The 20,674-nt window shown below is 42.4% G+C and overlaps 1 protein-coding gene across 5 annotated transcripts in view; it reads right to left on the bottom strand.

Moving 5' to 3' along the window:
• LOC146811975 (uncharacterized) overlaps positions 1-20,674 on the bottom strand; it is a 696,581-nt gene that overhangs the window by 372,987 nt on the left and 302,920 nt on the right. For 3 of the 5 annotated variants that reach the window (XM_085618952.1, XM_085618948.1, XM_085618949.1), the window contains exon 3: positions 9,762-9,920. The exons of the other annotated variants lie outside the window; for them this stretch is intronic. In XM_085618952.1, the coding sequence (XP_085475078.1) occupies positions 9,762-9,920 (159 nt within the window). The remainder of the gene's footprint in view (positions 1-9,761; positions 9,921-20,674) is intronic. 5 annotated transcript variants of the gene reach the window in all.

Here is a 20,674-nt window from a genome sequence, read left to right as displayed (position 1 = left end):
CTCGCAGTATTGGCTGCAACGCGATGAAAGTGACTCAGAAGAAAATTATTGATGGTACGCAAGGGAGGAAGGAGAGTGCGTACTTGGCGCAACTCTAGAAGTAGACCAGACAGGACCTTTTGTAGATGGGAAGGTTAATGAAAATATTACTTTCCTAGTGGATACTGGTGCTACTCGATCAACTGTTAGATCAGCTGATATTAAGAATCTTCCTCTCTTGGATGAAACGATTCAAGTAGTTGGTGTGTCCAACAGACAGATTAAAACATATCTTACAGAACCAGTGAAAGTTAGCATAGGGAAATTTTCAGAAATGCACCGCTTTGTGGTGTGCGACACCAATCCTGTGAATTTATTAGGTAGGGACCGGTTGTGCAAAATGAATTGCACTATATTCTGTACTCCGGATGGAATAGATTTTGAAACACCGGATGATGTACTGTATAAGATGACCATAGCTAACGGAGAAAATGAAGTTACTGAAACATATGCTGTATTCAACCCTGATGAATTACCTAAAGAATTGACAGTCTGTAAAAGCAGAAGTTTGGTATTTCACTGGAGAAGATGTAGGGCTAATGAGAAATGTAGATCCAATAAAAATAACAGTAAAGGAAGGAGTAACATATCCAAAGGTTGCGCAATACAAATTGGACACCTGAAATAATTGGAGTAAGTCCTGTAATTGAGAAAATGATCAGGCAAGGAATTTGAGAAATAATGAGTAGTCCATGTAATTCACCGATAATGGGACTGAAAAAGCCTAATGGGAAATTCAGGATAGTGCAAGATCTGAGAAAGGTGAATAAAATTGTGGTATCATGTTGCCCCATTGTCCCCAATCCATCAGTGATCATATACCAGATTCCCCATGATGCAGAATGGTATACAGTGATTGATCTGTGCCATGCTTTCTTTTCCATCCCATTGCACCACAACAGTCAGCAAATGTTGCATTTCGTTTTGGTGAGCGTATTTTGGCATGGTGCCGAATCCCACAGGGGTATACAGAAAGCCCCTCAATATAATCAGTTATTGAAGTCTTTGGAGAGTCTAGAAACTCGAGAATTCAGTGTTAGTTCAATACATTGACGACCTTTTGGTGGAGTCAAAAACACGTGAAGCCTGTGCGGTAGACACGATAGCGTTGTTGAATCATTTGGCAAATGGAGGACTTAAAGTGTTCCCATCAAAGTTACAATTTTGCAAAAAGGAAGTACAGTATTTAGGACATAACATTGAGAAAGGACTAAGGAAAATAACCATAGACAGAATCAGAATTATAAAAGGAAAGAGCTCCCATGACTCAGAGGTGAGAATGTTTTTGGGAATGGTTGGATACGGTCGTCAGTGGATCAGCAACTTCTCTTTGATTGCAAAACCTTTGGTGCGATTGACGAAAAGTGATGTGAAAGATCCCATTGAGTTGAACAAGGAGGAATTGGCAGCATTTAGAAAATTTAGAGATAGTTTGTGTGAAGCACCTGCATTAGGTATGCCTGGCTACGAGAAAGAATTTGAGTTGTATTGCAGTGAGAGAAATAGATGTGCACTTTGTGTTGATCCAGAAGCATGGAAAACTGAGACCAATTGCATATTTTTTATCAATGCTTGATCAAGTAGCTGTAGCTTTACCTGGATGTTTGAAAGCGGTGGCTGCAACATGTCGAAGTTTGGAGCAGAGTGAAGGAATTGTGATGGGATATCCATTGAAAGTGGTTGTACCTCATGATGTAGCGATCCTGTTAACAAGGAGTCGTACTCAGTATATGACAGTCGGCTGACTAAGTATGAAAAGGTCATATTGGGTGCAACTAATGTGAGTCTTGCAAGATGTTTGAATGTGAATCCTGTAACATTGTTGCCTGATGCCGAAATTGTGGAAGTAAGAGATGAAGTAGATCATGATTGTTTGGATGTACTTGATTTTTGTACTAAACCATGACCAGATATAAAAGATGTACCTTTGCCAGAAAGGGATTTTGTGATGTTCGTTGATGGGTCATGTTTGAGAACAGATGAAGGAGTGCTGAGTGCAGCGTATGCAGTATGCACAGTCGCAGCAGTAATAGAAGCCTCCTATCTGAAAGGAGTAAAATCGGCCCAAGTAGCAGAACTCGTGGCTTTGACAAGCATGCAAGATTGGGAAAAGTGTAAGAGTGACTGTGATAACTGACAGCCAGTATGGCTTTGGAGTGGTCCACGACTTTGGCCAACTATGGCTACAAAGAGGTTTCCTGACCGAGTGGAACTCCTATTAAGAATGCTGAAGTGGTTGGAAAATTGCTTGAGGCGATACAGCTGCCTAGACAATTGGCTGTTGTAAAATGTGCTGCCCATAGTCAAGGTGGTGATAATATCGCCACAGGAAATTGATATGCAAATGACATGGCACAGTATTCTGCACGTAATCAGAATTCGGTCAATCGGGCTAAGGAAAAAGAAAAGTCTCCTTGCTCATTGAGGTTTACTAACATTGTAGGAACTTGGGAAGAGGTAAGACAGTTTCAAGAAGAGGCAGGAGATGAGGAAATGAAACAGTGGGTAAAAGCAGGATGTGCCCCAAGGGAAAAGGATCATGTGTGGGTCTATCGAGATGGAAGACAGTATCATGGCCAGGGACACAGGGAGAGATGCCATGATCAGGTCATTTAAGCAGACCTGGTACAATGCAAAATTCAGACTTGTAGCAGAAAGTCTGTCAAAGATGCCTAAAATGTTAGCAATACAATCCTGGGAGAAAGACCGTGAGTCTGGGAACAATAGGTCGAGAAGGAGGGCCTTTCACCAGAATGCAATTGGATTTCATTGAAATGCCTCGCTGTAACAGACTGAGGTATGTTTTGGTAGTGGTCTGCCTATTCTCTAGGTGGGTGGAAGCATTCTCAACAAGGAGAAATGATGAGATGACAGTAGCCAAGCTACTGCTGAGAGAGTTCATCCCTAGATTCGGGTTCCCAGTGACAATTTAATCAGACAGAGGACATTTCCATAATGAGATTGTAGGATTAATTTGTGAAGCATTGAATGTACCACAAAAACTATATTGTGCCTACCGACCAGAGTCTTCTGGTGTGGTTGAACAGATAAATGGTACTATCAAAAATAGAATATGGAAAATGTGTTTGGCCACAGGTATAAAATGGCCTGATGTCTTGCCTCTGGTACTCATGACTATTAGATCAATTCCAGACAGAACTACAGGATTAGGTCCTCATGAAATAATCATGGGACGAGCAATGAGACACATGTTCATACCAGTCAACAAGCTGATGACTAACTGATGACATGATGTTGGAATACTGTAAAGGCCTGGCTGACGCAGTTCATTCTGTGTTTCATCAGGTTGGACCAGATGCCACCACACTTGAAAAGAAGCCAGCCCATGATCTGAGACACGAGAAAACTCTGAAAGGGGTGGAAACAGAACCAAGTCTAGCTTTAGTCACAAGAAGTAGCTCTCTGAGAAGATTGCAGATTTCTGAATCCAGCGATTCCGGAAATGAATAAGCAGCGCAGGGTTCTAGAAAAGAACAGAAAGAAAAGAGGGAAAAATACTGAAGAAACAATAAAAGAAATTCGTGAAAAGGAAGTACCAGATGAGACAAATTCCACCGGAAATAACAAATTTAAGTGAACAAGGGACAGGTACAGAGAGAGAGGGACAGATTTCTGCGGAAGAACCCCGAGGAGGTGTAGGGAACTGCAACATCCAGTTAGGTGAAGGGACAAGTAGTCAGCAGGAAGATTGCGTGTCAGATCCGAGGAGGGACAGAAGTAGGGAAAACAAAACAAGTGGTGGAAGTAGAAATTGTTGAAAAGACAAAGCAAGTTGAGACAGAGTCTGAAGAGAGTGAAAATAGAATACCTGAAGATCGAGTTCTAAGAAAGAGCTTGGAGGAATGAAAAGAACGACAAAGGAAGTAAAGTAAAAAGAGTTGCAAAGGATGACGTTTGGCCCAATAAAATAAGGAAATTGAGATAGACTGACACGAGTGAATTCACCAAGAGCTGAACAGGTGAATGAAGTAACAAGTCAAGAAAAATCAAAAGACGACAAAATAACTGAGAATAAAGAGAGTAAAAGAACAATGAAACCTAACCAGAAGTATAAGTCACCAGAATGGACGTGCGTGGCTCTGCCTGAAAAGGGAGAAGAGGCAGATAGTCAAGGAAATCCAGAGGAGACCGTACTGAAAGTGGTTGAAGAAGAAGAATCGGAAATCCTGAGAGTTCTCTTGTCTGACATAGGAGAAGAAGAAACGGAAATTCTGTATTTGGATGACGAGAGGAAAGTGAATGATGAGATGCTAAACTGAATAAATCAAGAAAGTTGTTGATGAAGAAAATAAGAAATTAAGTCAATATATAGATACTGGTGTTAGAGCCTTAGGTTTGAAAGACTAGTTGTAAAGTGAAAAGAGGCCAAGTCAAAAGACACGGTCCATTTAAACAAAGATGGCTAACATAGATAGTAGCAAAGATAGATGTACATTCATGAAAAGATGGTGTAAAATGTGTTGTTGTACAGGATTATTAATGCTTTTATGGAGCATCCTTGCTCTGGTCATTTCTTTTAAGGTCACTAGAGATACATTAGAAGGACATAGTGAGAATACAACTAATATAGTGAAGATTCCAGAGGTAGTTCCAACTAGAATAGATAATTATTTGCTTAAAGACAGGTCAATAACAGATTTTTCTAATAATGTGTTTTCAAAATTATTGTATGAATATGTAAAGACAATGGATGTAAGGGACTGCTACGTATGCATGCAGTTACCTGCCTCTGTTTCAGAAGGAGTGACTTATGGAACAACATTTAGTGTAATAGCTAGTTTATTTTATCAGACAGGGAAATTAGAATATTATTTTTCAGATGTAGATAACATTTTTGCGCAGGTTCCTTCTTTTAATAAATTAAACAAGGTAAAACCAGCTAAAGGATTAGGTGAATTTTTCTTAGAAACGAAAGAACATTAGAATTTATTTTTAGAAACAATTTGACGTGCAGTTTGAAGAAAGAGGAAAGGACATTCTTAGACATGGTTGAAGAAAGGAGACTGAAAATGCTAAGAAAGGCAGCAGAAGGGAAAGTGGAGAAAACAGTCTAGGATGTAGAAAGAGAAAAACCACTTGAAAGGAGAAGCTAGTCCAACTATAGCTTTAAATTGGCCTCAGAAAGGGAAATTTTTTATTCGAAGGAATCAAACTGTGTATGATAATTATTTTTTAGGTAATAGTGAGTGCCATGATACATATCGAATCATGGGTGAATGGGGATTTAAAGGTGGAAAAGATCCAGTCTTTCCTGGATTATATTTTATTTGTGGTAACAGGGCATATTATCGTTTGCTAGACCATTGATATGGCACATGTTATGTAGGCCTGGTCTTTCTGAATATTTTTCATATGGATAGAGGAGAAGATGGTGTACATATTTTAAGTAATCATTTAGCGCGTAGTAAGAGAATCTTGGGCAGAAATTGTAGGTGACATTTTTGGAGCATTGATACCAGCAGTGGGAATATCTCTGAATGCAAACAAAATTAGAAGACTTTCAACAGTAGTGGATCGCTTGTCAACAAGCACTGCTGGAGGATTCTTATTGGTAGACACTGAAATGGTTGCCATGCGTGCTATGGTAGTGCAAAATAGACTTGCCCTTGATACATTATTGGCAAAAGAGGGTGGAGTCTGTGGAATGCTGAAAGTTCAACATTGTTGTACTTACATTCCTCACGAAAGCAAAGATCTGAAAATTTATATTAGGAATATTACTGAATTGCATGATGAAATTGTACCACTGGAGGTTGAAGGTGTTTGGGAAAAGATTGGAAAGAAAATAGCCGCTATTAAAAATTTTAGTAAAGCTTGGTAGTACATTTGTAGGCAAAATATGGGTTCCGTTAACATGTGTAATTTGCATAATAGTGATAAGATTAGGTTGTATTTGTTGTAAAAATAGTAAAAACAAGAAAAGAGTAAAAAGCGAAAAATTAAGAAGAAAAGATAAGTAACAAGAAAGGGAAATTGAAGAGATAGAATTGAAAGAGTGGAAGGAGAGTATGTATGAATCAGCAAAAAGAGAAGACGTAGGTGAAACTGAATTATGATTAAGAGCAAGAAAACATTTTAAAGATTCCTTAAAGATACAACAATTTTTTTTGGTTGATATGGTGATAAAATCACCAAAGGGGGATTGCTGGAGCGGGTAATGCAAAGATTTTGTATACCCTCCCCATTTTGCATGTTTATACTAATTAGATTAATTAATTATAATCAAACTAATGGATGGGGTGGAAGTTACTAATCAACCTTATTAATGACTGAAATACACGTGGGTTGGTTTTGCATGACTATTAAATCGTAAACTAAATTGTGTACGCATACTAATGCGACAATTAGAATATTGCATGATATATGTTGCTTTTGTGATGTATTTGTGATTTGTGCTTTATTCAGTAAGTATAAACCGCTTGAGTGTTGCTTTCTGCTAGATGAATACACACATATATGGGTATTAGAGAGGGAATAGCATTTATTTAGTCATTTCTATGTATCAATTACGTTTTGTGTTTCTTTTGCTTAAGTTGACCATCTGGGCCTGCCACAAAATGGCTGCCTCTGGTATCTAACCCGACCATCGACGCTTCATGAGGTTTGGGTGAAGTGCGCCTGCGCTAATGCCAGCTACAGTGGCCTCGTCATGATCCTAACTAGACTGTACCCACCAAGGTCGTCCTGGGAAGCAAGCTAGCTTTTCAGAAACAATAAGACTCCTTTTAAAACCGGAAAAGCAAGACTGATGACCTAAGAGACATTTTGTGTGAACCCTGTCAGACGATTTTCGATTGACCCATCAGAGGAGCTGAAGACCCATTTTTGTTACAATTTGTCAATGATTTTTACTATAAATTATGGTAGAATAGAGAGGTTGGCGCGGGTTCGTTTTTGGCTTTCCTCGATTTCCTGACGTTATACTGATGGAGGACGGTGACGCTGCAGGACAGCTGTTTCCATGAATCTTTGACGGACTGAATTAATGCCCAAACTCCTGATGAACTGAAATGACTAAATTTGATGGGCATAGATTTGCGAGACTATCAGATTTGACATAGAGGACGACGATTAGCCAGAATAGGTAAATATGATTGGCGACTTGATTAAATGAATGATTTGATTTGCATTAATTAGATAAAGATTGAATTGAATGAGTTGGATTGTTTATTCATTGAAAATGTATTAATGAAAAGATAAATTAAAGCATTGGAAATCAACCTAAACCTACAACTAACTGATCCATCCCGATTGATGAGGAATACTAAAAGGTGAAGTTCAGGGCCTAATGAGTATCAGAAGGTTGCGTAGATTTGTTGCTCATTAGGGTAAAAAGGTAATTCCTTTCATGCCAGCGTTTGGAAGATAATCGCTTCCCAAGAAACACAGATTGATGGTGAGTGAAGGTTGGTGTTATGGGCCCCACCAGCGAAAGTTTGGATAGTGTATGATTGTGAGATCTTTGGTCTGTGACGGAGGGAGGGATTTTGTACACTATGGTGGCCCCTCCTTCACCCACACTATGGTGGCCCCTCCTTCACCCGCACTATAGTGGCCCCTCCTTACATACAGGGACACTGATCTTGTAGGACACAAGTCCCACGTTTCTGGCCCAAATAAGTTCAGCGATGGCCCCCCTCAGGCAAAATGGGTCATCGCAGTGCGGTATTGTGGGCCTGGTGCTTACCGCACTACTTTTTTCACAGCGGAGATCCCACAACCCTCTCCCAGCATACTGAGATTGCAGAACCGCTCCAGCACATGGGAAGCTACCTGATCAGTAGTAATTCAAGCCTTGCTCAGTGAGTTGTCTCTGTAGAGCTCCCCACTGGACCGCACTCCCTCCAATGCTCTTCCCTTCCTCAGAAGGCACACTGGTCTTGACAAGCAGGCAGGTGCTGGTACTCCAGGCCAAGTGATCTTGATTTTTCCCTGGTCGATTTCCTCTCACCTAGCAGGGAGACTAGCAAGCCTTGGTCCCCAGCCCTGGTCACAAACAGAAGCCTTGCAGAGATTCCCCTTCTCACACAGGCTGTCTGGCTGCTTGGCAGATGACAAAGTCTGGGGTCTCAATCTCCCCTTATTATAATCCCTTCCAAAAACCCAAATGTGACTTACAGTCTGAGGTTTTGAAGTTTTGTTGTGATTCTGCTTCTTTTGAAGTGCCCACTTCTGTTTTTCTTCTTTCCCCTTGAAAGGAGGTCTGTCACAGCAGGCAGGACTATGAAACTGATTGACCCACAACACCATTCATGGGATTGACCAGAGTTTACACCTTGCTGCTAGCCACAGTGATATGTTCATCAAAGTTTTAATCCCAGGCTCCCAGCCCTACTCTTTATGGTTCCCTTATCAGCCCCATCTCCTTTCCTGATATATGTCCAGACCCCTTTCTTGTGGTTGATCTTTAAATCAAAGCGCAACCTTTTGAAGTGCAAATGTCCCACCAGCTCACAGGAATGCAGCAACACAAACATGCCTGAGGGGATTCCTCTACTCATGTTTCCACCAGGCAGTCCTAGGCTTCCCAAAATGGAGACCAGGGTCCTCCAGATAATGTATCAGTGTAATCACACTTAGGGCATCATTATGATGTTGGTCAGAAAGCAATCTGACCAACTCCTTGTTGGAATCTATTCCGACCAACTTGCCTCCAGCAAGTTCAACCGACCGATTACGATGTTCCTGAACACAGTTTGGAAAGTCTCCCATTGACTTCAATGGGCGCCTGTGTTCTTCTGACCAACAAAATAGGCTCCCATTGAAAAGAGGGGTGGTTGCGGAAAACCTTGCACCCTGTCGCAGGCACCCCATGGTGCCTACCACACACTGCATGGTTGTATGGGGGGTTCCTTGGGTACCCCCATGGGCCCCAACCAGAGGCCTCCGGGTGAAGGAGGCCTGCTACGGGCCCCCAAAGTGAGTTTGACAGCCGTTCCGTGTCCGACCACTTCAGAAAGGATGTCCAAATCCAACATCGTAATAAGTCGGTCGGAAACACGGCCAGTAGAGCTGTACAATTCGGCTTCGACCGACTCAGTCTCCGAATGCTGGTCGGAATTGATTCGGACTGACCGAACGGTTACCTTTCCATCCTAATCGGTCAGTCAAATGTTTGAGTCTGTCAGAAACATAGGTTCCAACACGGTTTAGAAGAATCAGATTGCCATTTGGAGCCTTTCAGACTATCGAAAGGAAGCCCTTAGTGTGCATGCACAGTACTTACTGTCCAGCATTGTTACCTTCATGCATTGTACCATTGCAAGTACACATTCAGTCTGCATGCACTGTTCTGCACAGAAGCTTTTCTATACTGTACCAGGGTGTGCCATTTGCAAACACAATGCCAGCAGACACCCATCATGTACGTGCTGCACAATACTTCACCTTTCATGTCCTGTACTTCACACAAGTACACATACACCCTGAACATGCACTACATCTCATGTAATATTTCCAACAGGCATATATACACTCAAGTGCATGCACTAACCACACATACTGCACAGTACTCCTCTATCCCAGTACTGTACCCTTCCAAGGCACACATGCATCCAGCACGGTTTCTACTTCTGCACTGCGCAGCACTCCATAGCTACCTGATGTAGGCCAAGCACGAGTTATGCTCACATCAGCAGAACTTTTGAAAGTTGAATGAGCCTTTAGACATCACTCCAGTAAGAGTAAAAAGAACCACTCACTACACAGTATGATGGCATCACTTTGCTTCTGCTGGTTAACTCCTTGCAAAGGTGGTGACTTCCACCATTGAGGGTAGCGCTTTGGGCGTCCCCCAGGTCCATCAAGACTGCAATTTGTGAGGCAGACCCATGTTGTGGCTCACATGCATGATCAGTGTTCTACTAAAACAAAAAAAAACAGCATTAGGGATCCAAACAGTACAGCAGGGCAGGGGTACATGTCTTTAACCAGGCAGAGGACTTTTCCTTCCCAATGGGGTTATTGCAGTGCCCATCTTATCCATAGTTAGTTTGGGTATATCACCAACGCCAAACCCTTTGCCTGCTACAGTAATCTGTGAAATTCCATGTAACAAAGTACTTGCCTACAGGCCACAGTGTAATAACAATCCATCCTTAAAAGCCTATTATCTTTAACACATGCTTTTCACAATAAGTAGGTTAGATCTACTGGTTTTGTTGAAACGCTTCAGAATAGACAAAAACCTATGAAGTCTGACATGCTTCTGAATAAGCAGATGTAGCCTTTAACATTGGCTTTAGTCTTTATCCAACTCTGGTCTGTTAAAGTGCATATAAAATGGCAACCATAATGCATACAGTTCTAAAATTACACATATGTAGCCAAATACAGCTTGCAAAATATACAAACCCTCTCAACAGGCATTAACCAGAATCGATTAAACACCTCCGGGTTTCTCTACAGTCGATGACCAACGCCAAAACCTGCCTACTAAGGTAATGTGATATTCCATATATAATGCCTACCTGTAAGCTTTACTATAGAGTAATCTGTAGTATCTTGGTTATAGTGCTGTTCTGGTCATTCACTGCTCTACCATTGGAACACTGGAGAGGATGTAATATGGAATGTTGATCTATGAAATCCACAGTTGAAGGGCTGAGCGCCTTGCTGGCTGCTCCTAATGGGGCTGAATTACTGCTGTATTACTCCTGTACTATTGATCTACAATACTCCTAAATCATCTCAACCAGCCTGGAGTGGTCACTACAATTTTATGGCGACAAGTTGAACCAAAGAATCTGTTTCTGCTACCTCTGAGGACTTCAATTTCAAGTCTGGAGTACCTTCTCTCAACCTCTAGCTTATTTGCTGAAGTTAATTTCTTATATGGCTTCCTGAGATCTCATGAACTCTTCAAATGATGCGATGTGGTCAGTGACTACTACTTGTTGCTTCAATTTCTCGCTTGTCATCTTTCATTGCTACATTCCTCGGTGACAGGCACACCTGATCTGCAAACGATTTAAGATGTCATTTGAGGTTGTTTAAAGGCACAATTTTTATGTATTTATTTTTTTTTAAACATCTTTACCTGGTTTTCTTTCTTTCACAGCTGGACACGTTTAGGATTTTAACTGTAACAGGCATTTTCAATACTGTTGGTCTGATTACAATGTTGGGCTCCAATCTAAAATGTTCCAGAGGTTGGCCAGCTCGGGTGAGAATTCGCTCACCGGTGTATCAATGGTTTGATTAGGTTCTCCTCTACAGAGCATATTTACTCTTGATTTTTACAACGTTTGTAGAGTTGAGGTATCCTTGTTTAAGGGATGGGAGTGGGTTTTAGTCCCATTTCCCCTCTTACACATTTTATTCAAGGGGTCTGTCCCATGTCACGTTGGAATGGGTGTCCGCTCCATTTCCAGTTCATTGCAGTTAATTTACATTGCACAATATTTTTAGTGTAGTACAGTGCACAACAGTTTTACCTTCACAGTGCACAATGTCTAGGTTTACATGTTACCCTACATAGGGTGTCTAAGGTTTTTACCTTCACACAGTGCACAATCTTTACCTCAACACGAGGTGTCTCGCAGGGGTTTTATTCCCGTCTTTTCAGCGCACAGGATTTTAGTCCAATCTTTACAGTGAACATTATCCTTACATCCACACGAGGTGTCTCAAGGGTTTTTGTCCTGCTACTCTAGTGCACAACGTTTACCTCTCCACAAGGTATTTATCTCTTGTTTAAGTGCACACCTATCTAGGTTCACATGTTTTGTTGCTTTTGTCCCGCTTTTGCAATGCACAATCTCTTGACTTCTCCGGAGGTATGTTTGTTGGGTCTCCCCTTCATCTTGTGCATAACACTGTACCTCCATTTGAGGTGCGCCCTTACACGAACATGACATTACACATGTCATTACATTATTTATACCTTCACTACAGGGCACGTTCTTACCTTACTTAAGGTGTCTAGTGTGGGTGGTTTGTTTTATTCTACAGTGCACAATAGTTTTATTTTCTTTTGTGGTTGCCTCTGCACGTTCATATTTTTCCCACATGGGCGTATAGTTTGGGTCTTGTCCATTACCTATACTGCATTGGTCCACGTTAGACTGGGCGTTTTACACTCAACTCGGTTTTCTTTTTCATTCTCAACACTGTAGCCCAGTTCTTTTCTATTTGGTTTTAACTCAAATGTTTATTATATCATGGAGAAGTAAGAGTTATATCATCCATTTCTCTTCTTCTCGGTCATCTTCTATTCTCCTGATATGGATTGCTCTCTTGCATACTTACCTGGCCAGTTGGTGTACAGAGAGTATTCATTGATAGTTTCTTTCTTTATTTCCTTTTCCCATTTATAGAAAGGAGGATGGGAAACAGGTTATATATTCATCTGTTTCTTTAAGACTTTTGGTTGTTTTCTTTCTTTCTACCTCTGCTCCGTTTATCCCTAGTACTCTCCTCTCTATTTTGTTCTTCTAGCTTCTACATATTATTCTTTATTTCGCTTTTCGTTTGGAAGAAAGGAGGATATGTAGTATCTTGGTTATAGTGCTGTTCTTGTCGTTCACTGCTCACCCATTGGAACACTGGAGAGGATGTAATATGGAATGTTGATCTATGAAATCCACAGTTGGTGAAGGGCTGAGCGCCTTGCTGGCTGCTCCTGGTGGGGCTGAATTACTGCTGTATTACTCCTGTGCTATTGATCTACAATAAATACTCCTAAATCATCTCCACCAGCCTGGAGTGATCACTACATAATCCCAATCCACACTAAATGCCTATCAATTTTAGCAAATACGTTTCACAATAAACGAATGAGGCCTAGTGCCTCTATCATAAGGTTTTAAAACGATCAGGCCTATAGCCATCATTGGCTTTTTCGCCATAACCAACTTAGTCCTGCTGTAGAGTGTAACACTTGCCACAATCCAAAAACTGCAATACAAGTAGTTTAGTGGATATGACCAATTTGGGTCAATCAAATCCTGTACTCCAGAGGAACATGTGGGTGCAGCCTAAACCCTCCTCTCAGTAGAACTCAAAGCTCTTTTGTTGAGTACATAAGGTCTGGTGACAGTTGCACAACTTGCACTTTCAAGGTGGACCTAAAGAAAACATGTAGATTAAGGACTGCCCACATCTGTGCTGCGGCTGCCGAAAAAAAAATATTGTAAGTTATCTTGTTTTCCCAAGACATTTTAAAAGCAATACAATCACGTGTGTGCACCCCTGAAAATTCACGCTCAGACAGCTAGGTAAACAAAATGATTACAGCTGGTGAAGCACCTTTTTGGTAATTGTACACAATTTATGCCCAATCAAAGCACATACTCCTGGCTTCCAATATGTTGGCATAGCAAAGCCCCTCTAGCGATTGCCACATTATTTTCTGGTGATGCTATGTTCTCAAGCTAAACCATTTAAAAAAACGAGGGCAGGAAACCAAAATAAAATCTATACAAGCAATTGCACTATTTAAGAGGAAAATACCCAACAGCCCAAACCAAAGATTGTGATCTTCACTACGGAGGACATTCATTGGGAGGCTATGCATAGCTACAACCTTCGAATCATGCTGTAAGGGGTTGTCTTTGCCCACATCCAAAACTCTACAAGCTTTGCCAAATGACAAGCACACAGTATCTGGTATCAACGAGAGAGTGAGGGATGGAACAAAAGGAACACTCTTGGCCCCCCAGTCTAAATCGTATAAACAGAAGTGTAGTTTCAAACAAAAAGAGCGAGCTTGAAGAATCTCATTAGAATATTTAGGAAAGCCCTCACTCACAAACCTAGTTGGTGACATGCTTCATCGTGCCCCACCGGGAGAGGCTGAGTGCCTCCCCGGTGTGCTGCAACGCCAGAGTTACTGCAGATCTGGATTTGTGGTGAAAGGTGATGGTGTGGTCAAGTGTTTTAAAAATTAGGATTGTGTCCAAAAAGAATTTTATTCAATGGCCAATCAGACACACTAAAAACAGTGTGGGAAATTGTGGCTTAATTAATTGTTCAGCTAGTTCTTATGGTGTGGGGTCGACATGTTTCTGCCCAAGTGGTGTAATTTACCAGGCATTCATCAGGACCAATAAAACGAAACCTCGGCAGTATGGGCGCGCTAAAGCCCACCCTGACCTGAGGACGTGAAAGTGAAAAATAGTGAAAAGGTGCAATCAAAAATTGTAAGTGGTCGCTCTTATTGCAGAGAAAGTGTCAAAAGTTAGAGCCAAACAGATGGACTCCACGCTTGTCAAACTGTCAGTAAAAAAACATTCACGATTCCATCAAATCAGAAAGTAATGAGGCCATTAGAGGCAGAGTCAATTCCAGGGCTGGGGTACCCCCTACAGCAAATTATGAGAAAGGCATTCGCAATGGAAGATACTGAGGTGCAGAACCACACTCGGCGGCCCAATGTCCGACACAAAATAAGACCTGTATGAACTGTGAGAAATCCAATCATTTCGCCGGTATGCCTAGGTGAATTCAGAGGAAATAGCATGCATCCAAGTGGAGAACTCTACACTCAAAAACAAGAATGCAGTGAGGAGGTGCACTATACACAACTGCAAACAACTACCACCGTTGTCTGTCCTGATCAAGAACTGGTCTTTAAAATCTTTCACAAAAACCCAGAAAGAACTGATGAACGCCACCTGTAAATTTCAGATCCAATGCCTCATTATAAATCCATTTATACAGAGCTTCCATGAATGTTGTAGATAAAAAACATTCAAGCAACTCCTGCACGAGGTTGCCGCCCACCTGAACATGAATTTATGTCTGGCGGCATAGCCCTCCATTACCCTAGGTGCCACAATTATAACCAACGTTACTTAGCGTCTTAATCTGGACTAAAGTATTAGTAACCAAACAGGCACTGGCCCCTAATTAGCTGCACAGACGCTGAAGAATTAAAATGATCTCATTCGAATACAGCACGGACACCTAGAACACTGGTGACATTGTGGGAGAATTTAACTTATTCCAAGGACTGGGGCTTTTAAAAGCAAAACCATTTCAGATCCAAAGACCACAAGGTCAAACCCATATTGCCAAGGCACCAAAGAAATTAATTCTATCGCTGACCACTGGAAGTGAAACAGCAACGTTTTTTATAAACAGTCACTGAAAAGATCTGGGCCACCACCCTGAATGTCCCTGTGGTTGGTACAATAGAGCCCAAGCTTCGCAGTGCATATCTGCATAGAAATGAGATTACCAAATAAAGCAATCAAAAGGGAACAGCATTTCACCTCCACAGTTGGTATCCTCAGACTTGAACTGACCTCACCGACACAAATGTCTCAACTTTGAAATATCTTCAGGGATTGAGATATTCCAAAATGCCATCAAGAACGCACTATCATGACTAGATTAGTTCAAAAAGTAGGCAATGACATGCTGAATCATGTGAAGAAAAATCACTGACCACTACCAATGCAACTGCAAACGAAAGTGTGACTGCATTTACTCTACGAGAAACATTTTTAGTTAACAATATAAACCTTTATGGGGGGGGGGGGGAAACATGGCGGCGGCTAACTAGGCTGCTGCGGCGCCCCGAGGCGAGCTCCCGTCGGAGTTGAACCCACCTCGTCATGCGATGAAGTTATAACCGAAACTTGATGTTCAGAGTTGTAGGGTCTGCGATGGAGATTGTCAGGGTTTTCAACATTCCATTTTGAATCAAGAAACACGCATTTCGGATCGGGTTTGTTTTCACCAGGCGGTTGTCCCTTTAACGAACGCCGAAGATGCAATACTGTGTTTCTCCATTAGACGCCCCGCGTTACGTTGCCTGCCTGTGTTCAGTCTTCAGCTTTTGCCTGCGTGGCTCCTCTGGATGGTGCTTGCCGAGTTTTTCCTCCCCATACTGGCTCCGTGTGTGTCATTTTTTCGACTGTGGCGAGAGTGCTTCAGTGTTCCTTGAAGAACGCCCCCCAGGAGCTAATTTCCGGCCAAAATTCGTTTTCTTCATCACTGCAAGTGCCCCCGGGGAAGCCGAGGCTGCGTCTGTGGTCAGCCGCGCTGGAGCTAAGGCGGGGGAGAAAGGTGCGGAGCCTGGTCCAGTCACGTCGAGGTACTGCCAATGGGGCTAGATCCAAAGTCGTAGCCACTAAGGACGCGTCAGGTGGGTTGCAGAAGTCTGTGATATCGCCTCCTCGGAGAGAAGCCGAGGGAGGAAGGTTGGCGAAAAGTTTGTCTGTGGTGAGAGTTCTAAGAGTGTTAATACGCTGGCTGAACTGCCGCCTGGGCCTGAGGTTTCTCGTGGGGAGTTTGTTGACTGTTTACTTACCGCTGATGGGGAGCAGGTTATTCAAGAGTCAAGTGAGGTAGTTTCACAAGCTCTAGGTACTGTTCAGCATTCTCAGTTTCTGGTCAGAGGGAAATCTTATCTAAATACAGAAGTCAAGGCTAGAGGGAGCAAACAAATCTAAATCCAAAGTAAAGGGTCCTAAGGTAGTACTATCTTTAGGATCCAAGATCACTCCATCACTTAGATCTTATTTTAAAGCGGTCCCCCAGATTCTCAATCTTGTGGAAGATCATAATATGGCAGGGGTTTTGATTGTCCCAGACACTCTCCCCTCTCCATCTGAAAATGGGTCATTATCCTCCCGCACACCAGCTAGGGACGAAGCCACAGAAGAGGGATCGGCTACACCGCTACAGTGTACCCCACAAGTGAAAGACCTCGAAGAAGCCGGTACAGGTCAAGAGGTGGTGTTGGGAGCTCAGGCATCAGGGGGTTTGTCTATCATCGAACAGTGTCCTCCCTTGAGTCCCTCTCTAAACCTGACAAGGTCCGCAAGATCCAACTCCGATGTACAAGTGGTAGCGACATCTGTGGTGGAAGGGGCAGCTGGTGGAGAGTGTCCGGATGAAGTCAACATCAAGGCTCTGCATCAGAATGCTTCTGCTGGTGTTATTACTGCCAACCTTGAGGCGGAATCTTCCATCTCTGTCGCCTCGTTGTTGGGGATGTTTTCTGCGCTCACGATGGAGATTAGGAAGGGGTTTTCTGAGTCTTCTGCAAATCAGTTAGAGATAAGGAAACACTGAAGCTCTGGACAAGAAGATTGAGGGGTTGAATGTCAGAACAGGAGCTTTGGAAGAGACCTCTGCAGCACTCTCTACTAATATGAAAGCAAGTTAAGGATGATATAAAAAAGCTTACTAGAGAGGAGCAAAGTCTAAACGAGAGATTGGAGTCGTTAGAAAATAATGCCAGGCGGGGGAATATACGGATCCTCAATATTCCGGAAGGTTCTGAGGGCTCTGATATAAAGCATTTTATTTCTGTTTTGTTAAAGGAGTCCCTGGGCTTAGAGCACTCAGTAGAGGAGTTAGCCATGGACATACAACGAGTCCACAGAGATCCCTTTCGGCGGAATCCCCAGAGATCGAAGCCCCGTAAGATTCTGGTCAACTTCCATACGTATGTGTTGAAGGAGCAGATTCTAAATTTGGCATTAAGGCAAAAATCTCTTGTGGGGAGTGGGTTTACTTTCTTAGTTAGGTCTGACCTCTCTAGAATTACATTGGAGAAGCAATGGGAGTTTGGGAGGAGACTGGACGCTTTTAGGAAAGTAGGAGCAACAGCTCAGCTCATGTTTCCGGCAGCCATCAAAGTGATGCATAATAATCGGATGTATAACATCAGGTCAGTTCAGGAAGCCGATGAGCTTTTGTTGATTCTAGGCAAGGAGCATAAATAGTCTAAATATGCATCGTTATAACCTTGGTGTCTCTCTCCTGATAAGCCTTATGGACCGCGTTCATCTTTAACATATAGGTCTAGCCTCCTTACTTTGCCATATTTTTTTACAACACAAAAAATGTCTCTCTTCCGATCTCCATGCAGCTAAATTGGCCAAAGTTAAGTTTTGGTTACTTATTTTTTTTATTTTTTTTTACTGCCTCATGGGTGGGGGCTTACATCATCGACGTATATTTCATATCTTATTTTCCATCGCTGGAAGGGAGGGGGTTCTCTTTGACGGGAGCCTTGTCAAGGGGTGCTTCTACCGGATCATTTTCCGGCTAGATAACACAAGGGTTTTCCAAGGGGGGTGGGGTAGCTGGGAGATGTTTCACGGGGGTAGGAGGGGGGTTGGGGGGTGGCAAAAATATAAAATGGTCCTCATAGCTCGAAGCAGTTCTATTAAAGATGGAAGTAGGCATATATTGATTCAGGAACCAATGCAACAAACGGTAATCTTGGCTTTGTTTTTACTGTTTTTTCCCTTTAAGTATGGGTAGTGTAAAATATATCTCCTGGAATGTTAATGGCCTCCGCACCAAGCCCAGAGCTAATAGAATCATGCAATATTTGCGGGATTTGGATGCGCAGATCTTGGTGCTCCAGGAGACACACCTAACTCACACGGAAATGCTTACCCTTAAGAAAAACAACTGGATAGACTTTGCAGTTTCGACTACCCAAACATCTAATACAAGAGGGGTCTCAATTGTATTTAAAAAAGGAGCTAAAGCTAGGCTGATATCACAGGCAGTTGACCCAGGTGGCAGATGGGCCATAGTGTCAGTTGTTATATCTGGTAAACAAAGTACAATCTTAGGATATTATGGTCCGAATCAGGACGATCCCTCCATTTTGGAATCTATATTCTCACATTTGATTACCTTCCCTGAACCCATTATCTTGGCAGGCGATTTTAATATCGTACTGGATCCTCTGTTGGACAAATCACCCAATAATAGATCCTCTGTTTTTTCTAAGACGAGGGCCCTGCTCCAAAGCGCCATGAAGCAATATGGGTATGTTGATATCTGGAGAGCGAGGTCGGGGCAACAACAAGGGGTCTCTTTCAGGAACTATAAATATCACCACCAGTCCAGAATAGATTTCATCTTAATAAGTCTGAGGCTGGTGGATTCCGTAAAGAGTATTAGCTACCTCCCATCACATCTGTCGGACCATGCAGCGGTAGTAATAGAGATTGCCAGTTTGAATAAAAAGAGTTCCACCACATGGTCTTTTGACCGGTCTCTTCTCTCATCAGTAGAGGATATTACTTTTCTTAAATCAGAAACCCATAATTTTTTGATTTCCAACAGTGGCTCAGCTACGTCTAGGATAATCTGGGACTCGTTTAAAGCTTTCTTGAGAGGGGTTATCATTGGGAAAGTTTCATACCGTAGGAAGTTGCATAGAGAGGAAGTCACTTCTATTGAAGATCAGATATCTCAAATACAACAAGATATAGATTCCAACTGTATGGATTCCGGTTTAGATCTGCCCACTCTCCATAATGAATTAGTGACTTTGAAGGGTAGTCTGAGTTCTTTATTAAATCTTCGACTTCAACAAAGATGGGAAGCCAGTAAATTGGCCCATTTTGAATACACTGAAGGGGCTGGGAAATTACTGGCCTGGAAAACCAAAACTGATCTGGTGCGGAATAACATCGCTGCAATAATGGTAGATAACATCATCTTCTCTTCAGATGAGGACATCAGGGCAGCCTTCAGAGATTACTTTCAAGTAATCTATGAGGAGGATAAGCAGATCTCGCCAGAGTCTGTTGAGGGTTGGTTAAGGGACATCAATTTACCTTCACTATCTGCCGAGCAATCTCAATCTTTAGATAAAGCTATCACTGAGGATGAGGTAAGATCTGCCATTAAAAGAAATAAGAAGGGGAAGGCGGCTGGACCCGACGGTCTGCCGGCAGAAATCTATAGAGCCCTAGAAATAGAATTAGTTCCATTCCTCACCGTTCTTTTTAACCAAATCCTACTGGAAGGTCAGCTTCCGCCAGATTCCTGGGATAATGCCTCAATCACCCTTATTCTGAAGCCAGGGAAACCAAAGACGGCTTGTGGTTCTTATAGGCCAATTTCAATCCTGAATGTGGATTACAAGATCTTTACCACAATCTTGGCATCTAGGTTGGCTGTGATTGCGCCTCTGGTTCTCCATCCGGACCAAAAGGGTTTCGTTAAGGGGCGACAATTATTCGAGCTAACCTATGATTTAATAGGTGCCATAGATATAGCATCGGCTCGGACCCTTCCCTTGGCCGCCCTCACGTTGGATGCGACCAAGGCCTTCGATAGAGTTAACTGGGTGTACCTGTCGGGGGCCTTGGCTAAGTTTGGCGTGGGGGATGGGATACGTAGGGCAATTGGCTTGTTATATCATAATCCTGTAGCACGCCTCTTGGTCAATGGAGATCTGTCTGACCCGGTTACCATCACTAGGGGGACACGGCAGGGCTGCCCACTTTCTCCCCTTTTGTTTGATTTTTATATCGAACCCTTTGCGCAACAACTGAGGGAGGAGACTTCTATTAAGCCATTCTCGTATAAAGGGTGGGTGAGGAAAGTAGCCCTATATGCTGACGTGCTTATTCTTACCTCAGATGTTGGCTCTGCACTCCCTATAATTTTAAAGATTGCTCGTTCATTTGGTCAAGTCTCCGGTTACGAAATTAATGATACTAAAACCGAGATGCTTGTTTGGAAGCATGAAGGGCAAGCTATAGACTTACAAACGGGCTCCTCGATGAGATATTTGGGTCTACAGATAGGGAAGGACATAGAAAAAATAGCTCAAGTTAATTTAACATTGGTAGCTAAAGAATGCCGTAGGTTACTACACTCATGGTCTCATATCCCACCATCT

The sequence above is a fragment of the Triturus cristatus genome, chromosome 7 (genome assembly GCF_964204655.1).
Source record: "Triturus cristatus chromosome 7, aTriCri1.1, whole genome shotgun sequence".
Classification (NCBI taxonomy): Eukaryota; Metazoa; Chordata; class Amphibia; order Caudata; family Salamandridae; genus Triturus; species Triturus cristatus.
Note: the sequence above shows the minus strand (reverse complement) of the source record. Positions and strands in the feature narration are given on the sequence as shown.